Below are 17136 nucleotides of genomic sequence, written 5' to 3' on the forward strand. Positions count from 1 at the left end.
TTTTCTAACATCACTGCTCACTGCAGAGGGAAAAGCTGCTTTCCTCCAAGGCTGGAGACATTTGGTGGGGCTTTTTCTACCCCGATGCTTCCTTTTCCCAACTTGGCTTTGGCTCCTGGCACGCTGGAGCTGGCTGGCATCTATTTGAAGTTTCCTTCAAAGACGAGTTTTCATCTGCTAGGAGATTCTAGGATTTCTTTCAGCCTCTGTCTTTGTTTGGCTTTTCCTGCAGAGGTGTTGGTAGCTGCTTTAAGATTTTCCTTGGCTACTGGCATCTATTGAAACACCGCACTTCAAAAAGAAAAGGGAGGGCACCCTTCTCTCACATGGGAACATCTCCAGCGAATGCACCATCCATCCCTTCTCTGAGCCTACCTTATCATCACGCAAAATACAGAAGAGCACAGCTCCAGGAACCAGGGTATTTAAGTACGTGGAAGCCTTTATAAAACATAAATGGCTGGAGACTGATCAAAACTCCCAACCTCAGCCAGGCCAAAGCCATCAGCTCCACCAGGTGAGGACACCCATGCCAAAAACCCTTTTGCACCCAAGCAAAAAGCAGCTTTAAAGCCACCCAGGAGATGACCAAGGAGGAACAAGTCCCTCATTGCCCACCTATTTCCTGGGTGCCAAACCTCTGCAAACACAGCCAGCCACCTTTTCCTGGGTATCATTAAAATTCCCCAACCCAGCTCAGTTCTGTGATGCTTTTAAATGTTTTATAATATTTTGCTGCCAGTAGGGTGCTGCCTTGGGATTTGTGCAACTCAAAAAGAAGGGACAACTTTAAGAGCTTTTCTCTTCCCAGGCAAGGGACTCTGCCATTGCATAAAATGATGAGATTTCAGTGAAAGTGATAGCTGTTGCAAAACGTCTCGGCTGCTTCTGTGGGAGGGAATTGACTGTTTCTCATAAAAAATATTAAAAAAGTGTTCGCAGTTTGTAATTATATTTTACAGTTTCATTACAAAGCTCATTTTAATTCTTCTCCAAACTGTTTTTACCAGTCCTCTTGCCATTTTCTCTTTAGAGAAGTCATTAAGTCAGTACCGGAGATCATCCCATTTCCCCCAGTTCTGAGGATATTAATCTGTTTTATTGGTATTTCATTGTCATCTCCATTCAACTGTTCCCCCTTTTTGCATAATTTGCATTGCCACCCCCTTCCTGGTGACAAGCACAGGCTCAGCTTTTAACTCTCATTCCACAGAGTCACACTGCATTTTGTACTTTTTTTTTATTACTATTATTGAGGACTTGCTGTTTTCCCTGAGCGAGAACTGTAGGCCAGGAGCAGGTCCTTGGGATGCCGAGGTTCTCCCTCCATCACTGCCTTCTCATCTTGCCTTCAGCAAGTACCAAAACTACCTCTGAACTCCCTTCCAGTCAAAGTTATGAACTGGCCAGTGCCCATCTCAAAGGGACATGAGTTGACACTGGAGCAACCTCATTTCCAAGTGTAAAAAGTTTCTGTTCTCCAGCTATTCAGAATAGCGATTCGTGAAGACTTCAGAATATTTATGAGCAGCCTGGACAATCTTAAAGCCTTTTAGAAACAGGCTGAGGTGTAGACAAGCCCCTTGTTTCAAGTTATGCCTTTTGCTTGTCTCCACTGACGTTCAGTTCCTCCAGCCTGAGACCACAAAGTAGACGTGCTCCTCTTTCCATTAAGGACCTAGTTTTGCCTGCTGGGATAGCCCACATCCCCAGAGACTGGGTTGTAATTTTCACAGCTGGAGGTGGCTAAGGAGCATCCATCCTTGGGGATCAGAGCAGAGGCAGCCTCACATTTCAGCATGGGGACATGAACCCACTGGCTACACACAACATCCATTGCACAAGCATCGTTAGGTGTGGGCATAGAGGAGGGGTTAACAAGCGAAGGTCAGTGGCAGGGCTTGGGACAGCATGTGCCCTGTCAGTGTTATCACAATCACGAAGAAATCACTCCTAGCAGGGCTGAATCTCACTTCAAACATACCAGTGAGTCCCTCCCCACCATGGGGTGAGAGTTTAAGCCCCTCTCCATCATCCCCTGCTGCTGCTATCCCATTACATCTCTTCAACCGTCTACTTCTCCCCAAAGTATTAATCCCCACAAGAGCTGCCCTTCATCCCAGCCCCCAAAGTAGGGGGCTGTACACCCCAGCAGCCAGAGATGTACTGGCCCCAAGCAGCGAGGCAAGCGCAGGAGCTGAGGAATTGGAACCGACTGAATAATGGGTCCCGTCTGCTGGAAGAAAATGAAATTTGCCCTCATGTTGCCGAAAACTTGCACTCGACGCTCACTGCACATTATAAAGAAAAGGTCAGTGAAACACAATGAATGCAAGGAGCCCAGTTGGAGAAAGCAATAAATACTGACAGCAGCCCTCATCTAATTTTTCAAAGCCTCTCTGTTTTTGCTCAAATCATAGCAATTTCACTCCATACCACCGCAAGGGGCTGGGCTGAGCAGCTTTTGTGCTGCAGGACAGGAGGCTCGCCAGCGAGTTCGGAGGAAAATAGGAATATCCATCAGACCCCATTAGTAATAACAGTAACAATGGAAAAAGATGTTATTGAGAAGTTTTTGGCCTCAGGCTTGCAGATGCGCTTTGTGCTCCTCTAGGAAGGGTGATCCCTGCAGCTGAACAGAGCCAGGACAGTTCCCAAACAGAGGGACCCCCATGACCCAAACACCCCCAGCGGGGCAGCAGGATTCAAGTCCCCAGAAGGTCTTACCATCTGCAATGAAGTGCTCGGGTACGTGAAGTGTCACCTTGACGGTGAGCGGGCAGGAGAGCTGGGAGCCACACACCACGGCCAGGACGCAGGAGCTGACCGCGATCAGGGTCAGCGCTGTCTTGTTGACTGGGCTCTTCATCGAACCTGGAAGGCAGAGAGAGGGGTGGGTGGCCAAAAAGCAAAGCTGTATTAGGGGCTTGCTCAGCCTCCCCAGTTCCCTGCATGAAACAGGACAGCCCCAGCCCTGGGGAAGGGCAGGCATTGAAAATAAAGACATCAACTCAGTAGCACTGGAATTGCTTATGAGGTCTGAAAACCCCATCGTTCCCATCACATATTGTTTGGCTGGGTTTCTAGCATTTGTGCTGTTGCACTTACTGAGTTATATCCACCTTGGAGACTATATTTTCCTAAAGCAGGGCGAAAACCCATTTGGACCCTGTACAGATCCTCTCTGCAGGAACCTCCCATCCCCAGAGCCATTCACCTCCCCGGCAAAGCCACCACCACTTCTTATCAACCTTCGTTTACTTGGCAAATCTTATCAAGTCAGGAAAAAAAACAACAAATCAAGCCAAATCCGAGGGCTGCCTGGACTGTGGCATCATTTGCTTCCACCTAATGCCAGGAGAAGTCTACACCTGTAGATGTCATACGGCACTGACAAGTGTTAATTATTTACTGAAATACATATAAATATTCAGTCATCACAGAGGGACTACGGCAAACAACAAAGCAACCTACAGAGCCAGCCTCTTTTGACAGGCAGGAGTTATTACAAAACAAGTTTTGTTTTGTCAGGCACAGAAGCTCACGGTATCTCCCACAAAGCAGCTCAGTAGTTCTTGACACACGCAAGCCAGCTGCCAAAGTAGACATCCAGCCCTCCCAGTCCCTGTATGGCACGTGGGTCGCTCTCAGATGGCCAACCCCCCTCTCAAGGCCACGTGTCTGACACCAGGACTAAGGGATGCCTGCACCAAGGAATAAACCCATGAGGCTAGGAGGATCCCATTGCCTCATGGCTCCACTCAGTCCCCGGGCTTGGTTGGCAGCTCATATTTTATTTGGATTGTTTTTGAAGCAAAGGGCATTAGATGAAAGCAAATGAGGAGCTCAAACATCAGCAGGTCTAGAGAGGCTGGTAGAAGGTACAAACCCACTGTGAAACCCTCTCAGAGCAGCAGAGCATTAAGGCAATTCCATAAGGGTCAGCTACAGTTGTGGTGGACAGAACAAGTTCTAAACTCTGCAAGGGGTGAAGCTGGGCAATACAGAGTCATCAGGAGAGATCTGGCTGCCCCAGGAGATTGGGATGCTCTTGTTGGGTGCAGGCCAGGAGCTCACATGTGTCCAGATGAAACACCCTCCACTGATGGAGATGGCTGTCCCCAGGCCACTGCTACCCCATCAACAGGTCTCCACCGCTCAAGAAGGGACCACCACTGGTCCCATGCCCACCCAGCCCCTCCAGACCAGGGCAGGGGCTGCCCCACCACTGCTCTGATCACTCTGCATCCCCCATGGGCAACTAGTCCAGCACCCCACATCAGCACTCCACTTTGCTTGAAGTTAATGACAGACACCTCACAGAGCAGCTGGCTCCCTTCCCTGATGCTTGAGATGCCGATTAAAAACCACTTGGGGAGCACAGCAACGCCAAGGAGAGAGCACACCCAGCAATCAACCCCAGCCGCTGCAGTCTATTACAGTGCAGCTGAGACAACTGAGGTCCCAGGAGACCTGACCACATCTTTTCTCAAGATTCGGGTGAAGACACGTTTATTTTCGGAAGCCAATCCAGCTTCTCCCTCCTTGCTCCCTGGCACTCGCCATCTCATCAGCAAGGTGAGATTTAAACAGCATCATTTTGAAAATTGAACGGGAGATACATCCAGCAAGTTAGCACTTGCACATTCTGTAATTTGGCCGAAGGAGAAGCTGGTGCCAGGGCAGATCTCGTGCTCGAGCTGAGCCCACGGCACCACGATGTTTCCCAGGCAGGGCAGCACACCCCACCACAGCATCCCTTGTTGCAGGATGAAGCCTGCACAGTGGATGCTTCAACCAGCATTTTCAGGACAAGAGAAGTGGTTGATCTGCTGGAAAATACCCCACCACTGCAACCAACAGGAGTAATCAAATTGATTATTTATGAAGCATCTTCTACTTTTCTTATGCATGCATCATCTAAACAGCCTTCCCATCTCTATTTCACAGCTTCATTGCCAAATTCCTGTGCCCTTCACCTTGCGATCCCTTTTTTTTCTTCCCATTCTTTATTCATATCATCAGCATAAGTTAGCACCTCCCTAGGAGGCAAACTTATCCTCTCACTGGGCATACTGTGCCTGCCACAAACCCTGTGTTTGCTTGGAGTTGCTACACAAATGCAAGAAGAATAAAAGAGGGGGAAAAAATCATAAAAAAGAATAAAGAAGGAAAAAAGCCTCCCCATCAGGGTAATTGGACACAGCCAAGTATACAATAGACCAGAGAACACTGGATTTTACCATTATAAATCACCTTTCAATCCAGGTCTTAAAGTGCTTTGCAAACATTAAATCACAAATCCCTTCTGAGTTAGACAAGTATTATCCTCTGTTCACAGAGAGCTTGAATCGCAGGTACGACGGCAGCTTTCACTGTCCTACAGCCAGAGTGGAGCCACAGGAATTTGGATCTGGAAGCTCCCACCCCCATTGGTTCAGGTGGCTGCTTCTTTTCTTCATGACTAAGAGGAGAAGGGCATAGGAGCTTGAAACAGCAAAAAGCGCATCACAGCTCAATGAGTTTGAGCTTGGCTGCCAAGGAAAGGAACTCCCCCACTCCTCCTGCTTCCCACTCCCTGCTCATTTCCATCATGGTGCTAATTATTGACATCTAGAACTGCCTGACATTGGCTTTGACCAACTGAACCAAAACAATGGGGCTTCTGCTTGAGCAGAAATTCAATTTCCAGCTCAGCTCTTTATTGCCCACAGCCAGTTTGCTGCCAAGTTTGAAGGGAAGATGCTAGAAAAGCAGATCCTTCCCTTGTTGCATAAAGAGAGGGACACGGCTCCTGTTTTCCATCCCACTGCCTGCTCTTCCAGCCACTGATGCTCCAGCAGAACTACTCCCATGCTGCATTTAAACACCTGTCTGGAGGTAAACAGATTCATGCTGGGCCTCTAAAACCACAAGTAAACACATTCTCAGCAAGCCACCGCTAACCAAACCAACCTCAATGGGTTCATCGAGGCTTCATGCTCATGTTTGAGAGGCAAGACAAAATGATCCATTCTTTCCTTGGCCCAGGGAGGTGATCCCAAACCCAGCTCATAACTCAGGCAGCACGACATAAACCACAATGTCACAGGTGGGAGTTCTACCTGGATGAAGCCTGCTCTTTCCCTTCTCTCCTTGTCATCTCCAGGCTTCCAGGGAGGCATTTAAAGTGCAGATCCACAAACACAAGTTCACCAAACAAGCTGGTATCAACCTTCTTTACCAAGGGGAGGAAGCTCTGGGGAGAAATGCAAGACCTTCATGGAGGGTTGATGGGGCTCAGGAGCCCCAAGAGTCTCAGCACACCAGGCGAGTTTTCATTTGGGTCTTGTAGGGTCCAAAAAGCCCAAGAGGAAGGTGGTGACCAGGCACAGCTGAGAGCAAACTTACTCCTCAGAGTCCTCTGCCCAATTAAATCCTACTTATATTGAGATGACCTCTCCATAATTTTAATTAAATAAGTTTCTGTTGTGTGTTGGATAGTTGCAACAGAGTGAACGGGTGCCCGAGCAACCAGCCATGCTGCTATGAAGGGAAAGTGCTGGCCACAGGGGCTACCAAGGGAGGCAAAACCAGGACGCAGGCAGAGTGGTGGGCAGGACACACGGTGACAATAAAGAACAAGAAGAAATTATTTCTTCCCTAATGGGGAGAAACAACCTCTCCTTCCAGACTGCGAGACCCAAAAGGAGAAGTAGAAATGAAAGGCAAACCGCTCTGGTTTAGGGCAGAATCATACCTGAGGTGCTCCCTGCCAGTGATCTGATTAACGGCAGCTTAATTAGACTGGATGACAAGCGGAGCAGCCAGGACTGTGGTCAGAGGGGCTTTTGCCACCACCACCACCTCTCGCACTCAGGATTGTTCCCCCTGTAACACTGGTACCAATTAGCCCGCTTCCAGCCTCCCGGCGAAGATGCAGTTCCCCCTGCAGACAGCTCAGAAACAGCTTACAAAGCACCACATCCCCCTGAAGATTTTGCACCTGCTGCAAGATGAAGATAAATTCAAAGCCACTGGTGTAAACGCTCTGCAAACAAGCCCTCCAAATACACCACGTCTCATTTGAAATATCATTTCCTCCTGCAGTTAATTACTCACTGCTTTGAACGCTTTCCCTTGCACACCTAAAGGACAAGAGGGGAAAAAAATACCAACAAAACTCCAAGCTCGTTTCTTTTTAATACCAGCAGCGCTACCTAAATTTAAGGGGGGAAAAGGATATGTTCAGAACACGTATGGATTTACGAGCAACACAAACATCCCGTGCTCTTGGTAATATGATGTTTCTAAATCAGGCTCATAAATACATGCTTGGGAAATTTAGTCTATAAAAAAAATAAACTTTAATTACCCCGTCTTTATCAGCACACAGCCCATGGTGTTAGCCATATGTGGGTGTTAAACGCCAAGTGCTTTGCAATCTTTCCCTCTCTCCCCCCCGGAGATAATAGCATAATACAGAATGTTTTGCCGCTACTCAGATATTAAAATGTATTTCTACCACCCGAGGAAGACAGGGATGGGGAAACCGAGCAGGAGAACAGCGAGTGCCTGAACTGCTTAGCAACGTGTGGTGCAGCCACCAGTGCCCAGCCGCTGTGCTGTGCCGCATGCAAAAGCACCCGGCGCAGGGCAAGCAGCTGCTCCAGCAACCCCAGGGTGCAACGAGCCCACCACAGCCCGTCTCGCATCCCCAGCATCCCCACGCCGCTCCCAACATACGCTTCGGCTTCTGGCACGTCAGAGGAGTTGGGCGCTCCTTAATGATCCTTCTTTATGTTGCAGCAGAGGCTCATTAATACAGTACAACAGCGTTTCCAGGACACCCTCACACATAGAAGCATCTCAAGGTGTTTTACAAGCTGGAGATCATGTCAAATGAAATCAAATGCCAATTAAGATGAGCAGCAATGTCGGCAAGCAGCGCTTGCCACAGAGCACCCCTGTGCTGGGGAGCAGCACTACTTGTCTCCTCTCCCCATCCTGCATCTCTGACCCTCTCCAGGGCCACCCCCCCTCTTCCATGTTGCGATGGTCCCTCTTTCTCCAGCACACGAGATGCATGGCATGGGATGTGACAATACACCCTTATTCCAGCCAAACACAGCCCTCACACCATGGTCCCCTCAAGCCTTCATGGACCACTCTTCCCCAGAGCCACTTCCCTCAGAAGGGGGTGGATGTTGATGTATTGAAACCCTCCTAAGCAGCATCTCAGCAGTGGGATGAAATAACAAGCAGGTGTTTCATAACATAACCTCTCTACAACACCTGGCCTCAGCCTCTCCTCGAGCAGACACCTTCTCCATTGCTGCCTTGGCATCAATCCTGAGCAAAGGTGCCTACATCTATGGTCTAGATATGGGTTGGGGCTTGGGTACAGGGCTTTCTGAGTCTCCGTCCTGCAACCAGCAGGATGGAGGAGCCCCAAACTTGCAGCTTTGCTCCCCCCTGGCTGGAAATGCCCAAGAGAACCCCAGGGAGACCCATCTAACCTCCAGGAAGGCAGAGAGGATGCTTACGAGGAGGGGTAGCGAGGAAGAAAGACAACTGGTTTGTGCAGCAGGAGGGTGAGATCAGACACTTCTGGATTTATGGCGGATTTGATCTTGCTAAGCACACACTGAATCAGATTAATACTACTAACATTTCTGAATTACTCACTAGCAATTAGCTAAGGTATCCTCCAGTGCAGTGTGGGAGGCTGTAGAAGAGGCAGCCCTGAGGCGTGGGGCAGGGAGAGCAGATGCTGAGGGGTGGTGTGGCCACTGTGGGGAGGTCAGGGGCAGGCTGTCAGATCCCATGGCACAGTCAAGGATTCAGCAGCTAAGCTCTAGTGTGCTCCACAGCCTGCGTCGCTTGCCCCGGTGCTTCTCCAGCAGCCTGAGCCTCGTCTTTTTATGTGCTCCTGGAGTTTTAATGCCTCGTGTACTGAATAAATGTATTTATGTCCTATTTATACAGCTGCTGATGGTGCTCCCCCTTTGCTCTAAAACACCACGACTGCAGCTTGCATGGAGACACCGCCAGCAAATTTCAATCAGGAGGAGGAGGAGGAGGTGGAAGAGTGGGGAAGTGGAGAGAAAGAAAAAGCCTGAAGGTTGGGTAAGGAAGGGGCAGCAGAGGGGGAAAATGGAGAAGACTGAGGTGGCACAGGTGGACATGCTGGTCTTTGCTGACCCACTGATTCCACCACCAGCCCTGTTCCCACCTCCAGCTCCATCATCACCATCAGCCCTGTCAGTAGGGACAGGGTCACCGCAGACAGGTTCTCCTGCCCAAATGTCTTAGACCTCCCCTGGTACAGCAAAAGGGGAAGAATTTGTGGAAACTGCACTTGCTTTCCTGGTTTTGTTACATTTTTTGCATGTCTTTGGGCATGGGCAATTAAAATCAATGAAGTCAGTTTTGCCTTCATGTCCTCGGTGCTGAATCAGTTGAGATAAAATCACATTAGAGAAACAGTTACATATTTAAAGGCAGAGATTGCCTAAACTGGAATTTTCTCTCATGCAAATCAATGGAAACACTTCTCGTGGAACTAAGGCCTGATTTTTATTTTTTTTTGTTTTGTTTTAAACTCCATATGATTTCAAATTTAACGATATTCAAACACAAAGGCAAATCTGAGTGGAAGGCTTCATTTTAAGGAGGAGGGAAAGCAATTTTCAATACAGCGTAACAAAAACATTATTCCTACAGGAGGAAAAAAAAAAAGAGAAAAAAAAGTAATCATTTTCTATGAAATAGCTCGTGTTGAGTCATAGCGCAGGGAGGACTGTGCTTGGTGTGCACAGGGATGGTCAGACAGCTGAATTGATTTTGGAGATGAGGTAGGAGAGATGATGGAGGCCAGGCTGCCAGGAGGGGGCTCAGGACCTGAGAGGAGATGTCCCAGCACCCGGTGAGCTGCCCATCGCTCCTGGACCTCCACTGTAATGCCCCATCCAGACCCAGCCCGCTCTCCAAGTGCCATCCCACAGGCTGCTGCCTGGGATCTGGGAATCAAGCTGGAATCTCCAAAGTCAGACATGCCGAAAAACTAAGCCCCAAAACATCTTCCCTCTCCCTCCATTATTTTTGGAATAGAAGCAAAATAGCCCAGCAGGGTGGGAATAAAAATCTCTGCTCTGGGGGGCACATCCACTCTGTGCCTCAGTTTCCCTGACAGTGAAGTCTCATGCAAGAATGAGCTTCCCCAGTGCAGCGTGACGATCACCACCCTCTGCCTTCCATACTCCTCCCCGTGCTCCAGCCAGGAGACAAATCCATCGCAGCACGAGCACGCCGAGCATCAGTGCCGAAACGTGTCTTCATTTTCCAACCCGCACTAACCCTCACTCTCCTCCCGCCCGCATCCAGCATCGTGTTTATGTTCCGCTTCCTGGGAAACAAGAGACTCGTTACCATGCGGAGGGCGACAGCAGAGCGATTAGTGAAATTTGTTACCCACATGCTCTGAACAAAATTAAATTAAAAGTGCTGCTTTGCTGTCAAGATAAGGGCCAAGCCGGAGAGATAATTTTTCACTCTCAAACACTCAATTACTCGCTGAGGCTGTATCAGATACAATCAAAAAATAAATAAATAAATAGAAAGGCCCACACTGCCTCCAGGAACAGATGTAAAAGCCGTTATCTCTAGCACAGTCCAGGGAAGTTAAAGAGCCTGCGGCTGCCGCGGCACCACGGCCGCTATAACTGTGGACCCCTCTGCTCCCCAGCTCATGCTTTGCAACCAGCTTCTGCACCAGCCCCTCTGCCCTAACCTCCTGTACCTCACACATAGAATCATAGAATGGTTTGGGTTGGAAGGGACATCCAGTTCCAACTCCCCTGCCATGGGCGGGGACACCTCCCACTAGGGCAGGTTGCTCCAAGCCCCATCCAACCTGGCCTTGAACACCTCCAGGGATGAAGCAGCCACCACTGCTCTGGGCAACCTGGGCCAGGGTCTCACCACCCTGATCGTGAAGAATGACGTGCCCAGGCACAGGCAGGAGCACGTGTGTACCCCATACCTACAGCCACCAGGGACTTACAGGACCAAAGAGGCTGCTAGAACAACCCCTGCCCAGTTTTCCTCCACAGACACATCTGCCTAAAGGGATGGAGGGCTGCTGGGTGAGTTTTACGTGCTGAGGCAGTGCATGCTTGCTCTGTGAATGAAACAAGGCATTATGCAAAAGCCTCATATGTGTTTGCCTGCTGGAAAAACAGTGCCCATGACAGAGCTTGAGAGCTGAGACAGGTTGGGAAGTCACTGCATCTCTCATCGGCACCACCACCCTGGGCACCGCAATGGTCTGGGTGGAGACTGCGCTGCCAAGGGGCATCTTGGGGGCTGGAGGTAGCCAGCACTCCAGGAGGCAAAAACAAGCCTTGTGCCATAGAATAATAGAATGGTTTGGGTTGGAAGGGACATTTACAGGTTTTCCACTCCAACTCCTCTGCAGAAGCAGGGACATCTTTAACCAGATCAGTTTGCTCAAAGCCCCATCCAACCTGACCTGGAATGTTTCCAGGGATGGGGCCTCCACTACCTCCCTGGATAACCTGTGTCAGTGCATCAGCACCCTCATTGTAAAATAATTCTTCCTTATATCTAGTCTAAATTTACCCTCCTTTAGTTTAAAACAACTATTTCTTGTCCAGTCACAGAAAAAACTTGCTAGAAAGTCTGTCCCCGGCTTTCCTGGAGCCCTTTTCAGTCCTGGAAGTGGCTCTATGGTCTCCCTAGAGCCTTCTCTTCTCCAAGCTGAACAACCCCAACTCCCTCTGCCTGCCCTCACAGCAGAGAAGGATCATCTTCGTGGCCTCCTCTGGACCCACTCCAACAGCTCCATGTCCTTCTTGTGCTGAAGTACTGCATCCTTGGAGATTCGAGGATGGCCAGGTTATCCAGGCCACCTGTTGTCCCCTCTGGGGTGTCCTTCCCTGACCTCGCAGACTGCAGCACAGCTCGAAACCAGCCAGGTACACATAGACACCAGCACTGACCCTTCCACCTGCTCTACAGCCAGTGGCTGTGGCCCCTTCCCGCAGGGGCTGGGGCACAGCTGGCTGCACCGTGAGCTAACAGCACATGGAGAGCACGGGCACAGGGAGGGAGAAGGCTCAGGGAGCACAGACAGATCCATTTCTCGCTCTTACTAGCGTATGCAACCAAAACCATGCTTGCTTTATCGCTATTTGTCTCCCATTTGATTCCCAACGGCGTCTCCCCCAGTTTGCAGGCTGAGCCAAACCAGGGGCAGACCCGGGGGGACAATTCCCCAAGGACCACGGCAGAGACGGAGCAACACGCTGCCTGCGGTGTTCGCTCAGCTCCAGCCAGGCTGGGGGCACCAGCAGAGCACAGAGAACATTACCCAAAATTCATTCCGCATTTCGTTTAGTTCCCCATGAAATAATAAGTGTCTGCTGCCTCCAGAGACAGGAGAGGATCAAAGTGAAGCTTCCTCATATGTTACAGTCTCCGAATACCTAATATTCCCTTATAAAAGGCCTTGTTTTAAACACCAAACACAGAGGCAGATCAAAGCTCAGCTTTTCATTTCTCTAACAGCTCTCAGAAGACTTCGCCAGCCAGCAAGGCACACACATGCGCGCACACACACGAGCCTGACACCGATCCAAGGTACATAATTGGACTCTGCTAATTTGTCAAAACCATCACCGTGTGCTATGGAAACAGCCAAGTGCCTTGTTCATGGAGACTTCAGCCAAGGAGCATCCCAAAACCACATCCTTCCCTTCCCTGAGGTGTCGTGGAGCACTCCTGGGATGGAAAAAGGTTGCTGGGATGGCAAGATATGCCTGGGATACAAACAATGCATGGAAACAGGGTGGGTTATTTCCCCGCCTCCCTCTTCTAACAGGCTGCAACAGAGGTGATGCTGAGAGAGGTGAAGCAATTGCAGACCCAAGTATGGAGAAACAGGCTTGGGGTGGTCCAGCTGAGGACATTCGATAAGAGATCCCAGCCATTCCACCGTGCTGAGCACCCTCCAGCACATCTCAACCATTATGGTACCAACAGCATCATTTTGAGGTTGCACCCAGCATTCCGTTTCTTTTTCAGGGTTTCCAGCAAGATGTTGTACTCGCCCTTTCTGCTTGATGGTGGGGAGCAAGATCAGCCCAAGATCTGGTCCCAGGGGCTCACCAGCCACTGCCACAGCTCCCAGCAGGTCCCAGGGACTCAGATGTAGAGTTCCTGGTAGCTCCTAGGGGCTCAGACAACGTCCAGGCTACAGCATGGGCCAGAGGCTCTCTAGTTCTTCAAGACGAAAGAGGTTAGGATGCTCAGCCCCTCACAGAGTCTCTGCACGACACCATCGCTTTCCATGCCTCAGTTTCCCCTAACTCAGCAAGCTGCAAAGCATCTGCCCTGCAGACCTGATATGATACCAATTTACTCTTCATTTATCCCTTAGAAGACTTCACCTAGAAGGAGCTTTAAAAGAGCAGTAACATTTCTGTGTCACAGAGCAGCTGCTCCAGGGCCTAAGGAAGCAGACAGAGGTGAAGGAGACTCTCTCATGCCTCCTCACTCTCCACCAGCGAGCCAGAGGGGCTTGTTAGACTCACCGAGTCCTTGATGAGCCACAGAGTGCAGAGCCCAGCGGCCAGCCCATTGCTGCAGGGAGCCCAGCACGGCCTTGGAGTAATGGTGCTGCTTCTTTTCTTCCCCCACATCTTTCTCTCTATCTGAATAGCCATCAGGCAGGCACTGCATGTGAGACAGGAAGCTCGGGGCTGCAAAGTCAGACCCAGAGTGGAATATATTTTGCTGGGCAGGAGATAATCACCACCCTGGAGCAAGAGGGATGGAGCAGGAGCGACACACCATGCAAGGCAAGGTTTGCACATGGCTCTCTGCCTCCCTGTTTTGGAGGGGGTTTTGTTACTAATATTTTCTTCTCAAGCTCAGAGGAGGATCTGATTGAACGTACCCTATGCTGCTCTGGAGAAGAAAGGAACTGAGCAAATATCAAAGTTTGATATCACCTACAATAGGCAACTAAGGATGTGTATTAGCCTCTCTACAACACTGGCAGGTTCTCTCTCACAGAGATGTCAATGCTGGTGAAAAGTACCTGGAGACAAAAGCCATCTGTGTACCATAGCCAGCATGTAAGGAGATGCCCAGTTTTCCTGGGGAGTAAGAAAGGGGAGAGCCAGCCGTCACAGTGAGCAGAGCCCTGGGGCACTAAAACCTGTTGCAGGAAAATCTCCTTTCCAGAAAAATCCATGGAGTCAGTAATGAGGTTCAGCAGGAAGAAGCAAACCAACCAACCAGGCCCAGGTATCTCCAACCTTTGAGCAGGGAGCTCCACATGGCCTCAAAGCCTCTCAGGACTTTGTTTCACTTTGAAAAGCAGGACATGGAGTCCAAATTCCAGCTCCTTTGGAGCCATATGCCAGCCCTGCTGTCAGCACTGCCATCCAGAGCAGACGTTCCACTGATCCATCAAAAATGAAGCAGAGGGTGGAGAGCTGGGATGGGCACAGGCACAGGGCAGTGGAGAAGAAAAGGGATGCCTCGCTGAAGACAGGTATGGACAGAGCACTTCTTGGCACGAACCTGCTCCCTAGAGACACCAGTGACCAGCATTGTCTCTCCCAGCTCAAATCCCAGAGATGAGGCTGAGCCCAACAGCAGACAAGGACCAAGGCTCCACAGGAAGGTTTCTTCCATGTTATTTCTTAGACTCTCCTCCCACATCTAACTTCTCTGGAGACTTTCCAAAGACAAGGGAACATAGCTGTATGGAGATCCCACAGACCTAGAAGCTGGGAATATGCAAGATGCTGTGTGCTGGGACCACAGAAGGTGATGTCTTGGCCGTACCTGCCTCTGTGCTCGAACAGATCTGATTTATTTTTCCAGGTATTCCAGCACTGAGAACCAGATATCAAAGGTTGTGCTGCTGCTGAGCTACCAGAACAAGCTCTCCATTGCTCAGTATTTATCTATGGGATTGCTCCTCTAATTTACCTTACTAAGGCACCACGAAACCTGCAGCCTTTCAGACAAAGTCCACAAACACTTAACCAGCACAATTCTACAAACCTCAAAGTAAATCCAAACCTACATGCCACCTAAGTGGAAACATCTCCTAGCAGTGGCTGGGATCAACACCTTGATGGCATCAGTAACTAGGTTCAATCCTATAAAACCTAATCCAAGGAGAAAAATCCAAGGAATGCCTCTCCTTGGACCCGATAACTATCTCATGGCACCTGCAATGACATGCAACCATGACAAAATCAATTCAGGAACATCATTGTATGAACTAACTGTATTTGACGACACATCCTTCTTTATTAGAGTTATGATCTTGTCCAATTATGGATCTTTGCAGAACTTGTAATTATGAGTTTGGTACTGTGACTTCCCACTAAGCTATTGCTTTTCTTCCACGAGGGAGAGAAGAGTCAATGAAAGGATAATGGAAAATTCCTTTCAAGGACGCAGTGATAGCAAGATTTAGCTAGACAGGAGAGGAAATACAATGGGGACTTTATGCAAGACAATTCCCTCTGTTAGCCACCACTGAACACGAACAAACCAGGTTCTCTCAGCATCACTCAAATGCTAACATAGATCTAACAGCCAGCTCTGTTCAACCGTGCGAGGCAGCTCTTCCTCCTGAATTCTCTTCAAACCCAGCCATCAAAGCTGCCCAGGTGAACAACAGCTTATTCAAAAGAAAATAAAGGAATTCTTCCCATTTATCTATGCCTTTATACTTGCCCTACAAGGAAGCTTAAACAAACAACCCAAAGCCAACATATATGTCTATAAGAATATCTTTGTACCTGGCATCCAGCACGAGCGTGTTTTGAGAGACTGACGGAGTACCTGTCCTCATGGGGAATGGTGTCAAGGTAGTGGGAAAGCAAAGATTTATCTACTTTTCACTAAAACAGTCTTCACACCTTGCTCATGCACCTTGCCCCCCTTCCTTTGTGGTCACTGAAAACAACCTGAACTTCAGCAGCTTTTCCAAGGTGCCCAAGGACTTTCACATGCAGTCAATTATTTCAGGATAACTCATTGAAAAAAAAAAACCAAAACAAAACTACTTCAGCACTTGGAAAATTTCCCCCCTGCATCAGCAACTTTTGGGGATCATTTCTTTTCATGGAATCACAGAATCATTGAGGTTGGAAAAGACTTCTAAGATCAACCAGTCCAAACATCATCCCAACACTACCGTGCCTACTAAACCACATCCCAAAGTGCCACATCTACTAAGTTTTTGAACACCTCCAGGGATGTTGATACCCCCATTTCCCTGGGCAGCCTCTGCCAAGGCTTGAAACCCTTTCAGTGAAAAGAATTTTCCTAATATCCAATCTAAACCTTCCCTGTCATGACTTGAGGCCATTTCCTCTTGTCCTATCACTTGTTACTTGGAAGAAGAGACCGGCACTCACCAAACACAACTTCCTTTCCAGGAGCCACAGGGAGTGATGAAGTTTACCCTCAGCCTCCTTCTCATCCAGGCTAAACAGCCCCAGTCCCTCAGCTGCTCTCAGAACCCCTGGGCTCCAGACCTTTCCCCAGCTCTGTTCCCTTCTCCAGACATGCTTCAGCCCCTCAATGTCTTTCTTGTAGTGAGGGGCCCAAAACCAAACTTAGAATTCAAGGTGCAGCCTCACCAGCACCGAGTTCAGAGGGACAACCCCTTCCCTGCTCCTTCTGGCCACTCCATGGCTGATCCAAGCCAGGATGCTGTTGGCCATCTTGGCCACCTGGGCCACTGCTGGTTCATATTCAGCTACTGTCAACCAGCACCTCCAGGACTTTTTCCACTGGGCAACTTTTAAGCCACTCTTCCCCAAGCCTGGAGCATTCCATGGGAGTGGTTTTTTGTTGGATTTTTTTTCGTTTTTTGTTGTCCATGTTTGCAGCACAACTGATTTCCTCCTTCTCTCACACAGCATCTACCCTAAAGGGTAGATGTTTTAAAAAACAGCTATGTTTGTACCGCAACAGGTAACTTCAAGTCACGAATTCCCTCCCTGCTTTTCATCAAAAGCTCTTTTAAAACTCATTAAGAACTTTTTTACGGTTCTAAAACACGCGGAAAAGAGAAAAATACCACATGCTTGCCTTTCA

General features: G+C 49.1%; 1 protein-coding gene across 2 annotated transcripts in view; it reads right to left on the bottom strand.

Moving 5' to 3' along the window:
• ASTN2 (astrotactin 2) overlaps window positions 1-17136 on the bottom strand; it is a 344412-nt gene that overhangs the window by 209438 nt on the left and 117838 nt on the right. For both annotated transcript variants that reach the window (XM_069873427.1, XM_069873426.1), the window contains one exon: window positions 2728-2874. In XM_069873427.1, coding sequence (XP_069729528.1) covers window positions 2728-2874 — 147 coding nt within the window. The remainder of the gene's footprint in view (window positions 1-2727; window positions 2875-17136) is intronic.

Source organism: Phaenicophaeus curvirostris, chromosome 20 (assembly GCF_032191515.1).
Source record: "Phaenicophaeus curvirostris isolate KB17595 chromosome 20, BPBGC_Pcur_1.0, whole genome shotgun sequence".
Lineage (NCBI taxonomy): Eukaryota > Metazoa > Chordata > Aves > Cuculiformes > Cuculidae > Phaenicophaeus > Phaenicophaeus curvirostris.